We start from the raw sequence: 12379 nt of genomic DNA on the forward strand, positions 1-12379 counted from the left end.
ATGTCAATCAGCGGTATTCCTTGCTGTATTTGGTAGTTGTTGCAATTGCTTGGAAGTTGAGAAAGTTTTCTCTTGGTCCCACCCAATTGCTGTCACCAGTGATTATTTCACTCTTAGTAGCTTGGAGTGAGGAAATGTTATTCACGTCTAAGGTCTCGGGTTACCACATCACTTCCAGTGTGGATTTCAGTTTCAGTTTCGCTTACTATAGCCGTTATTTATAAAACAGTGGTTGAACGGGCTATCTTACAAGTGAAATTTAGCCAAGAATTAAAAAGGTTTGAAATAATAGTGACATACAGTAGTAGGCAAAAAAACACAAGTAGGCAGTAGATTAGCTGCACAGCAGGTGTCTAGCATTGATAAATTTGATGATCAGGTCAATGCTTTTGTCATAGTAATGCTCAGGTATATAATCTGACATACAATAACCCAATACCATAGAACAAGACTGTCCTGTGTATATTCAGTGTTCACACAGCTTGCACATATATGCAGCATGCAAACAGGAGCTGCAGGGTGTTGACTTTAGTACACAGTGGCCATGTGGCTCATAACTAATCATGTTTCCTGTTTGTCATGTTAAAAACATTTAAAATGCATTAAAATTAAAAATTGCTCTTTGACTACATGGTCAAAGGACAGGCTTATGAGTTCATTCCTATTTGGTTGCATTATATTGTACACTCACTGATAAACGGACCGATTAAGAATATTGATTGGTGCAGTTTTGTTTGTTAGATTGAGCAAAAAATTATTTTTTGTGTGCTATTTCTTTAGCCCTTGCACTAGAAGAAGAGTCATCATTTTAAATCATGGTACAAAACACTGATATTTTGAACAACCACCAATGAGTGCACCACAGTGTTTGATATAGCCACAATATTTCGCTGCATCCTTTAAGCGCACACACATGCAAACTATTTAATACTTCTGCTTTCCCCTGCCAACAGAAATAGCAAATGGAAGCAAACTGAACTATCAGTAATTATTTTGTTTTTAGAAATTATAGTCACACATAATAAAACCATCAGCCAAAAATACACATCTACTGTACCTACTGTCCAGTCATAACTCAACTGTTGCAGGTGGAAGAAATTACCAATATGTTTCCCATTTTGCAACAGATGATTTATTTTATTTGCAGAAACAGTCAACATCTGTGTTTTATCAACAACATTCAAATGGTATAAAAAAGTAGTAAAAATGCCTTACTGAAAAGAAAAAAACCCAAAAAACTATATTCTAGGAAAAAGAAACTGTCAAAATGAAAAAAAAAAAAATCTGATTCGGAGGCACTTAGGGCTTGGCAACACTCGTGCAGTCTGAGTTTTCCCAGGTGGTTGTAGTCAAGCGTCAAATGCCATGATTACAATACTGGAAGCAAAGGGGAGGACCTCAAACACAATCACATCATGGGCTGATATGTCATCACTAGCCTTAAAGCTGCTGCATGGACTTTGTCACTAATATACAACGATCAGGAGTATCTAGAGTGGGCCTCTTAAATTGAGTATTTATCAAAGTTGTATGAAAATACAGTTCATTATGGACATAAATCAACTATTTACAACAGAGAACAGTGACGGATGCTTGGTGTTTTCTTCTTGGGAATGAAAAAGTCTCTGGAATGATTTGGTTCCTGGAGCCAACTTTCCATAAAATCAAAGATTGCGTTGGTGTCCAGTTGAGCGCAGGCCTCGTTATTTTTTTTTCTTCTTTTTTTTGTCCGAAGACAATTTTCTAAAACCATCATTCAGAGCTGGGTGAAGCAGCTGAGTCTATGTCGTCATTTTCCAGCTCGTTGGGCGAAGCCGATTGTCCTCCCTTCACTCTCTTCCACTTCATTCGCCGATTCTGGAACCAAACTTTAACCTGTAGTGGAAAAACACAGGAAATATTAAATTAGCAAGTAGAATGATGACTCTTCAAAATCATTAGCATGGACACACTGTTGAGGTAAATTAATGTAGTTCATTGTGGATTAGGGGCAAAATTGCTAAGATGTCAAAGGTTGATTTCACAGTATTGAATGACTTTAGCTAAAGAATTTAAACGTGTTTAGATTTGTATAGATCATTAATTGAAAAGAACAATAGTAGATCTAGTAGTATAAACACTTAGCACTATGAATAAAGGCTGTGGTCTTAGGACAATACAAATCTAAACCAGATACCTTCTCACAGTACTTTGAATTTTTCACCATATTAAACTTGTAACAGGATCGCTGTGGTTTTTCTTTCCGTTTTGCAATTTTTAGCAAAATTTACAACACGGTCAGCAAAAAAATAGACAAATAATCCTCCACAAATCTCCCAGCACAGATTATAAATTCACTTGGTTTGCACTGGCCTTGCAGGGAGCACGGCTTGTCAGTACAAAGCACTCAGGCCTGGCTGCAAAATCACTCCAAATGGAGGGAGAGAGTATCGTATAGACAGCAGGTCAAAAAAGTCAACTGTCAGGAAGTCAGCCTACACAGGATGTGAGTTTACTGTACTTGTGGTGTGGACAGTGCTCATCTGTATCTTTGTGCTGTTCAAAAATGAGAATGAGCTCATATTTTAACTGTCCAGACATAAATAGCTGCAAAAACACACACTTCCCGAGACCTGGGAAAATTACAGAGAAAAACTGACAGGAAAAAAAAAATGAAGAGTGAGCATTTGTTAAGTCTGTGACCAAGATAGTTTATTTAAAGCTTTAGAAAATGTCTTACTTAAGCCTTTATCAGTAGGTCTCTAATACAGTTGGTTCCTCAAACAGCTGGGGCCTGTACATTTTAGTTAACATTATTCACAGTGGAGGAAACAATACATTTTGAAGATTATTTTTAGCTGCGGATTTGGTGCGGTAGTGAGTATTTACAACAGAAGAATGGTGTGCGGGATGCTCCGTGGCACAGAGAAATACATGTATTTTAATGCAAATAAACCTTAAGTTATAACCAGGCTATGCGTACGCAGTTATTATGTTTTTAAACTACTTGATTATGTCAATTTGCAGACAAAAGCACAGGTTTATTTCCCTTAAGTCTAAACTAAATCTAAACTAAAATCTAAAAATCTAAACTCTCTCAAATAGATTAAAATGAACTCCAACCTGTGTGTGCACAATTCAAGGAAGCCTTAGGTGACCCCTGCACATCCCACTAGAAGTGTCCTCCCCCACAGCTCTGGGATTCAGATAAATCTCAGCATGTCCATTACTCAGGACTGATTGAAAGGACGGCAAACTGCCAAAGCATGTAGGATGAATTGGAAAGCACTGTCTGGTTGCAGTGGGAGCCCTGAGCGAGGATGGAACCTGGCTGTGTGTGAACATTTCTGTCCATGTATGTGTGTGTGTGTGTTTTTTAGGGATCTGGGAAATAGATTTAGGAGCAGACGGCAGTATGTGTGGTCACTGTGGCACCACGGCCTCATTAGAAGGAGCTGAGAGGGACAGTGGCTTGACAAGCAGACCGGGGTTTGATCCAGCAGCATCGACACATGTTCGCCCGATTTCATCGAGTCTGGAGCTGCCGCCCACTCATTAAAGCTGCATGTCATTCTGCTAGAACCACAGAATGAAAACTACTGTGGAAAAAACATGTTCATTGTAATTCAAATGCAGCTATGTTTATGCATTGGTATTTAGTACAGGGGAAGGACAGACATTAGGCTTTCCAATATGTTCCAAGATGTTGTATGATGTTAATGTGGAATGATAACATTATGGTTCATCCTGCCCTGCTGGAAATTGTATATTAGGGAAAAGTGTTGTACCTGTCTCTCTGTGAGGTCCAGGTTTACAGCGATCTCGTAGCGACGCAGCCTGGTCAGGTAGTTATGGTGGGTGAACTCTGCCTCCAGTTCTCTCAGCTGCTCCTTGGTGAACGCTGTGCGCTCTTTTCTCGCCTTGCAGCTGGAATCCACCTTAAAGCTGGACTCCTGGATATCTGGAAAGAGAAAGGCATTTCATAGAGTGCGAGCCATTTGCCAGTTTATTCCTTTAAATCAGAGATTCCCAATCAGGTGTCAAAGTATCCTAATGGGTTTGTCGACAGATGAGGTCAAATGAACTGAAAAAAAAAAAGAACTATTTATGAATTGAGGTTTGAGCAGAAGAAATGACTATTAATCAAAAGCCAAAGTAAAGGCATAGCTTTTTTCAGCTGCTCCCAAGGGGTTGCCACAGTGGGTGGATCCACATATTTGATTTGGCACAGATTTTTACACCAGATGCCCTTTCTTATGCAACCCTTCTAAGGATTTGTCTCTCTTCCTAGTTTTGAATTGCAGACCTTCCATGTATTAGGTTATGCAAAAATATTAACCACTACACAAGGGAGCCACGAGCCAGCCAACATAATGGTATAAATCAGTAAAATAAAAGAGTAGGCCTAATGGCCAATAAGAATAGAAACTGTAAAAGAGCTAAAATTATCAGTAAAAATGAGAAAGTTCTGGGTGTTGGTGTGTCTACCAGTTAATACCTTTAGGTAGCTAAACATTGTGAAAAAATAGTTTCAATGGCAAGCTAAGGTTGTGAATATTTTCTTAGTTAATAGGATGGCTACCAATTGAAATGTGGATCATCAAATAAAATTTTAACTTAACATACTAGATAAATAATAGAATAATAGAAGAAAGTGGCTATAATTATGAATAATTTTGTGCCCAGAATAAATATTGTGCATAGTTTAATAATAATACCAGTTCTTATAGCAAGCTAAAATGAATAAATTGAACAATTATAGCTAATTTTCTGCTAAAATCATGAATAACAATGTCGAGATTTGCTAAATATATGTTAAAAGATTGAAGAGAAAATTATACAGAAACAGCTGAAAGTGCTCAATAAGGAATAGTGGTATACATGAATTCAGATAAGAATATTTGAACATTAAGAAGCTGTGTTGATGGCTTTCTCTGTGAGTCTGTTTGGCTCAACTTAAAGGGAAAGTCAGGTGACACAAGGAAACCAATGCTTTAAAGCTGTTTTGCAGTGAAGGTAATAAATGATCTGTACGATCCCATCATTTTTGTTTAAAACTAAATAAAAATGATCAGCATTCCTTTTCTTCACAAGCAGCTACACATGCAAGTGTGCTACTTGACCTGGAGACCCTTCATTTTCCTATCATTCACAGTTAATCTGATTTAAATTAGCTCCTCACTCATTTTGTGACTGGCCTCTAGTTCGCAATTAAACTGACCTCAAGACCCTTTTCAACCAACAAACCATAACTCCAAAGGCTCTTTAAAGGGTGGCCCCTCATATAGTAAACACTAAAACCAGCACTTTTAAAAGAGACCACCATGACCTGGCCTCACGAGTCGCGTACACCTGCAACCTGCGCATGCCGGGGTTATTTTTTGCTGCTTATTTCCCCTTATTTGTCTGTTCATGAACACATGCTGTAAGTGCAAATTTCTTCCTCTAAACATTCCTTCACGATTTATGTATGTAAGAGCGTATCAGCACAGGGCAGGGGCCACCAAACCAGCCACAGAGGGCCTGAGTTAGTGGAGGAATGCAGCGGAACATCGTTAAAGCCTCTAACAAAAGAACAAAGGTGCGGATGTGTCCAGGTCGGAGTGCTACGTCGGTGTGGGTGTGTGTGTCAGAAGAGTCCCCGCGGGAGCACTCGGGGCAGATTCACATTAACTCATCTTTACATGACAGCAAGCATCAGAAAAAAAGCCTTGAGATATCTCTGTGAATGTGGCAGTCAGAAAACCCACAGCCTAAGATTATTCAAGAAAAAATTGGTTGCACTTTATACATTTATATATTTCCCTGCATTTCTCACATAGCTTAGATAAATGGACAAATTTTAAACCTCATTAACAGGATAAACATATATGAAAGCTGGTTGATTTACCTTTAAGTTAAACCTCTCCTGTGTATTGAAGGGAATGAGTTTCGGTAATAATTGTGCAGGGGTAGAGACACCAGCAGCTGATGTAATCACCAGAAAATGGTTCTAATTTGTCAAAGTGAGAAGTTCTGCTCTGTGCTTGCCAGAGCAGTGTGCCAGAATGTGAAATGGACTGCAGCACCTGGGCCAGATGTGACTGGGCAAACCAGGACATACAGTGTTTGTGCACACGTGTAGTTTTTGTGTACAAATGCATGATGTGCCATGTGGTATGTTAGGGAAAAAAAGAAGCTTTGTTTTTGTGGTTCAAGTGTCAATAACGATGGGCATCCTCGAGTGTGCCGACTTTTGAAATTTCCCAAGACAGGTTTAGCTGCTTTGAACACCTGGCAGGGCACATACTGGCTCTCACCAAACAGGCCCCCAATAAATATCCTGCACAGCCAGAGGCCATAAACTAGCAGGGAGAGGGCTTCTGCACACAGCAGGGTCTCCCAAAGGCAAACAGCATTTGGTGCCTTTCTGGGTGGATGGTGCAAAAGGAGTTTGTCTTCATCAGGACTGAATTAAAGTTGTTGTAAATTAGTGATTGTTTTAAAGCAGAAAACCCCAGGCGAAAACTACTGATCACAAAAATGTGTGTGTAAAAGTTCAAGACTGAATTTCACAATGAATTAAGACAGTTTATTGGCTAACGTTTATTTTAACCCCTTTAGATAGCATCTTTAAACTGTTCTCAGTTAATAAATGTTTAATTTCTTATTATAACACTTTATGAGAACGGTGCTCAAACTTACTAGGCATTTATTAAAGGAGCAACATTTACCGAGAACCTCCCTCATCGTCCTAATCCTAATAGAGATTAAGCATAGAGTTGCAAACTATTTGTATTCTAAGATATTTTAACCAAAATACTTCAGAAGCTTGTGATGCGATGGGCAACAGTATATCTTTCTATCAAGCCAAAGATTTTATGATTGTACATATCCAGTAACTGAGCACAATTTTCTATTTTTCTGGCTGTTATACCCTTGGCTTATGGTCATGGACCCCTAGGTATGATGTACATTTGTGCAGATCATGCTGCATTTTATCAAAACCAGCAGCAAAAAATATTCTTTTTAAAACATTTTTACATCTACCTGAAAAATCATATTTTGCATGTGTAGAATCACTTTGCAGTGCTTTATAGTATACATTTATTGCCTGTTTGTATATGGATGGTTCACAGGAGCAGTTAAATTGTTGAAAAAGCAAAATGATGGAAGCAAAACCATCCATGCAAACAGTTACTGCGTTGCGTGTTAACACGCTCATTTTATAATGGTGGAGAACTCCTTTTCATGCATGTCAGACCTTAAAATTTAATATCAAAACCATATTGATTTTAGGGCCAGCAACAGTCAAATGTTTATAACAGCATCCCTGTTAAATATCACACAGTGTTATGATGGTCAAATTTTGGATTGCAGTCAATGTCAGATCATATCATTTTGGTTTTAAACATTTGGAAACTTTACCCCGAGTGCACCACATTTCCATATCAGAACAAATACACAGAAGCAGAGCGTATAGCAGCTGCTATGTATGTGCATGTAATGTGAATGCCTTCAGGACATTTTCCTAATATATGCTCTACCAGCTAGTCAATTCGAAAAAGTGAATGGTTCTTTTCTGAAACCCAGAACTGATGTAGTGGTCAGACATGTTGCATGCACTCAGTGGGAGATTATGTTACGGCTTAACGACAGGAAAATGTCAATGGATAAGAATGTAAGAAGTGGGCTCACAGGAAAGTGATTTTACCAGACGTGGTCTGGCATGTTTTCAGCGTAGAGAGTGGAGGTTACAATAAGGTAAAAAAAAGGAGGGTGCGTGGAGTGGGCTGGTGTGTGGGGTGCTCCCTCACCTCCTCTTTTTCAATTAGACTCATGTCTGTTGCATGCATTGGTCATGTAGTATTTCCAAATTTGCACGCTTTACAATCAGACATGGTCTATTATGTTTGGACAGGTCAGGGTTAAATACTGGACACTTTAGATGACACCATCTTTAGCAACCTGCACTAGTGTACTTCTCTATGTGGTTTGAATTCAATATTAACATTTCTGAACACTCATCGCTCTCATTTAAGCGTTATTTTTGTATTTGTCTTGGTCTTTTAATTCTGTTTTGGGTTCCCCTTTTTTAACTTTTGTTTTAATTTCTTTGATATTTGTCTGGCAAGTGGTGTGTTGGCTATATGAATAACAATTACGCCACACTTGCTTAAGCACTGTAACAAATTGTAATTTAAATATATATTAAAATGTGTAAAAAGTTACATTTTTTCCAAAGTATGGATGCTCATTTTTCTTTCGTATAAGGCGCATAAATCACTGTGTTTATTACAGGCTAAATTTACCAAAAACGTCTACAAATGAAATATGAACGCTCCATATGTGCTGGATGTGTTTTTATTTTGCTAGGGTGACAGTCCCCATTATAAAACCTTCACACATTTAGACTCACTTTAAAACTAAATGTTTCCTTTGGCCTGTTGTTCTGCTGCTAAAGTTTCGCCTGAAACTTTTAGGATTGGTCTGTCATGGCTATCTGTTTCTTTTGCATCCTATTAGCAAGTGTGAAATATGATAGGCGAAATTATCTAAGGGCATTACTTCTCATTGATGTTTGAGAATAAAAATACATTAAGTCCTTTTTCGTGGGAAAAATTTTAGGAACTATTTGGAAAGAAAAATTGTATAAAATTAAATTAAATATACTGAAATAATCACCAAATACAGTTTTTTTTCAACCCTTTTATCCTCTTGAAAAATTCATAGCAGCAATCAATACGCAACAGGACTGTGAAAAATACAGCATAAAATACCCAAAAGGCCTTTAAACGCTTTCCTCTTCACACCCAACTTCATTTTTTATCATCATTTTTAATGTCGCCCTGCTCTAATAAATCAAAGGTCTTTTTCCAACGGATACAGCAGCAAAATGAAAAGTTCAAATGCCTCATGAATCATCCTTTTGAAAGCGCTGGAACAATAAGAGGATGCAACTGCTACTTAAAGTGTGTCTTGAACACAAAAGTCTCGTCACCTACTCACCTTTTACATAGCGATCTGGTGAGTGTGTTGCTTTAAGGCTGGTTTGGTGAGGAAATGCAGAGAATTTGTGTCATTGCCAGCTGAGATACAGCGCGGGAGAAATTCTTGACCTTGATGCGTATTTTCTTGATTTTCAGTGGGGTAAGAATGACGTAAATATTGTTTTTTAATTGATCTGGTTTTACACCTGTGCAGTAGTCTGGCATAAAAACAAAAGGAAATAATTGTGGAATTTTTTTTTTCTAATTTTAGTCTAAAATTTGTCAGAGACCCAAAACGCAAAAAGAATATGTCTACTTTTTTTGTTACCACTCCTAAATTTGGCTATTTCCTTTCAAATGCCTGTAGGGATCAGTGTTTTTCCTGTTCTCCTATACTTTTAAACCAACACACACCAGGTGGCACCCCTCGATCCCAGCTTGCTGGCTTACCTGTGACATCTCGTTTCCTCTTATTGGAGCTCTTCTTGTCCGAGTCGGCCGACGCCACGCTCTGGGGCGAGTATTCTCCCTCCATACACCCGGGCACGGTGCCTGGAAGCCTGTCCCCCCTACACTGTCCAGCTCAGGCCCTCCAGCCCCACTGCCGCCGCCGCCTATTACTGCAGGGGCAACAGGCGGGCAGGCCTCAGGTGCTCTCACACGAGTCTCACATTGGTTGAACTGCCAGTCAGCTCTTTGGTAACCCCCTTGGCTCTCTTGGTACAGTCTGTCATCGCGAGGGTAGGCTGCGTGCGGCGTGCTCGACACCAGGCAGGAGGTGGAGAAATCTGTGTAGGCCAGGAACTCAGGCTTCTGGTGGAGGGAGAACGGGGCCTGCTGGTAGGGCGACTGCAGATTCGCCCCTGGGACCCCGGAGTGAGGGTTCCTCATGCAGCCCCAGATGGGGCTGCTGGGATGGGCGCTCCGCATGCAGCTGCTGGCCGGCTGATCCATCGTGATGCAAAAACCCTTCGCACGATCTCGAGCACAGTCTTTTCCCTGTCGAGGAATTTCAACCTCTCTCAGAAAGTAAGTTAGGACTAGAAATCGATATCTTTGTCACTTTTGAGTAATATCCACTTCAGCTGACTAAATGAACACCATCGTCTCACTGCATCTACTCACTTCTGTCAGAGGCTGTTGACTCTTCCACAGCCCAGAGCACGTGAGGATAGACACCTTCCTGTGACAGCACGTTTCCCTCTCTCTCTGGGAGCGTGCGTGACGTCCTTTGGAGCCTCTGGTCCTGACACACTCTCACACACTTTCCCTTCTGCGTCGCTCTCACACACACCCTCTCTCCTTCCCAGATCTAACCAAGTTGCTGCTTTTCGGGAAAGCGGCATCCACAACTGTATGACTCCCGTTCTCGGGCTGGCTGTTTTCACAACTCTTCTAAGGCATTCTTGACAAGTGAGCCCTCCTCCTTTTTAAACATATAGGTGGGAAAGAGTGGCAAGTTTATGGAGTGTAACGTGAGACTGCAGAGGAGGAGCCCTGCCGGCCACATGTTGGTAGTACCCTCCAACCAACCCTGCCTCATCAAACTATTAATCACAGGGGAAATTTTATATGCACATCTAATGGGCTTTCCAGACGTGGTGCTTTTAAAGGGACATTGTCTGAAAAGTATAAAGCAAGCACCCACCCACATGGGAGCTGGGGACCCTGACTTATTTCAACTCCTTAGTGCTTTCTGACACCCAATTTAGTTCCTTTTTTGACACCCTTTAGAGGAAAGTTAACCGTAACCCTTTCCCTCTGCACCCCTGATCCTTGCCTGTCCTCTCCAATCTGAAAAGTCTTTCCTTTTTTTCTCGTGCTGTTTTTATGGCTGTGTAAGTGTGTGTGCACATTACTGCAACACACCTAAATCCACCTGGCTGGACTTTCTTTAACTTTGAGGTGAAAGGACAACTGGATTTGATATTGACTATTCAAGCGCTCACACCTCCTGAGGTTTTCTCACTTTATTGAAACACAGGATGAAATTTCACTGTCGTATTTTACACATACAATCTAATATTTCCCCTAAGCAAACACTGTGACTGCGAGGGGAGAGGGGGTTCTTTGTCAGTTCATTTTAATTTTGTGTTCCTGCATGGCACACCTCTTACTAAATCTCTCTGAGATGTCAAGCAGCGGCAGCAGCAATTGTTTGCGACACCAATCACATGTAGATTAACCGCATTCAGATGAAGCAAGGATGCAATTATTCAATTTTCTGATCGCTGATTTCTAATCTCTGCACGCTACACATGATAGAAGCCACTTCCCCATGAAGTAATGTCTCTAATACCATTGAAACCTTTTTGGCTAAACCAAATTTTGGATTCAATTTCAGCGTATCTGTTACCCAATAAACCCGCTGAACCACACTTTACTTAAATGCAGTTTTTCTTCATACTGCTCATATTTGCGAGCTGAGCTGCTTGCTTTCCTCACGCGTCCTTACTCTGGTCTTGACCTCTCATATCGCACCTTGAAAATAAAACTGAGAGCTGGAAGCCGTGGGAGAAGAAGTGAGAAAATAAACATGTTAATAAAGACACGAGATACGCTAAAGGAGAACTGATTTGCAGCCGTGAAGAAAAAACAAGAGTTGAAATTGCCCTCTTTCATTCTCTAAACACTAGAAAATAATTTGACCTGGTTTTGAGAACATTTCACTCAGTTGCCGCAAAACAAAAATAATAAGTAAAACGTCATAGCAACAAATAAAAGGTTGGAATGACATTAAATCAGATTAGGAAACGGGCAACAAAAGCAGGAGTGGACAAAAGAGAAGAGAGTAAGTGAGACGGGGAAGGAGAGGAAGAAAGGAGAGTGTTTGAGGTCACACACCAAACCCTTTCCATTTAGCCAGCGAATTGTTGAGCCATGAAGCATCCCTCGCTTTTACTGGCAGTCTGAGCCTTGGCCACACCGCAGGGAGCAGAAGTTACTCTACATTTGTGGTCAAAGCAGAGGCCATCTGTGTGTCAGTATAAATTAGTGTGTCTGTGTGTGTGTGTGTGTGTGTGCAATGTGAAAATTTACGTCATTAAGAGAGCGCTCATGTGCGTGTGTTTCAAGAAGAAGACACGCAGGGTATTTATATGTGTTTCAGTGAATGTGAGAAGTGTTTGACATTAAAGGATATAGAAATGGTCAGAATAAAACAAAGTGAATTTGCCTACAAAGCCATATGAAGTAAAGTCAAGCAAGTAAACATTAGCAGATATCTGCTTATGAATATGTGGAAACTTCTGGATCCAGAAGAGTTATAGCTTTGTTCTATTGACAAATACAATTTGAACTGGCATATGAACAGACCTGCTGAGTAAGAAAAGAGATCTATGGCCAGATTTATTGACACATTGTGCTTTTGGTTTTGGCGTAAGAAAAGAACTGTCTGTTTTTACAAAGACAGCGCAGTCACCAAACCAATG

At 40.1% G+C, this 12379-nt stretch overlaps 1 protein-coding gene across 1 annotated transcript; it reads right to left on the bottom strand.

The window, feature by feature from the left end:
- Positions 1-1116: 1116 nt before the first annotated feature.
- On the bottom strand, positions 1117-11339 carry meox1 (mesenchyme homeobox 1). The gene is given in 4 exon segments (XM_003448665.5): positions 1117-1875; positions 3768-3940; positions 9399-9518; positions 9521-11339. Coding segments are annotated over 4 exon segments (798 nt in total). The 5' UTR covers positions 9903-11339; the 3' UTR covers positions 1117-1752.
- Between the last annotated feature and the right edge of the window lie 1040 nt (positions 11340-12379).

This window comes from Oreochromis niloticus, linkage group LG8 (genome assembly GCF_001858045.2).
Source record: "Oreochromis niloticus isolate F11D_XX linkage group LG8, O_niloticus_UMD_NMBU, whole genome shotgun sequence".
NCBI classification, from domain to species: Eukaryota; Metazoa; Chordata; class Actinopteri; order Cichliformes; family Cichlidae; genus Oreochromis; species Oreochromis niloticus.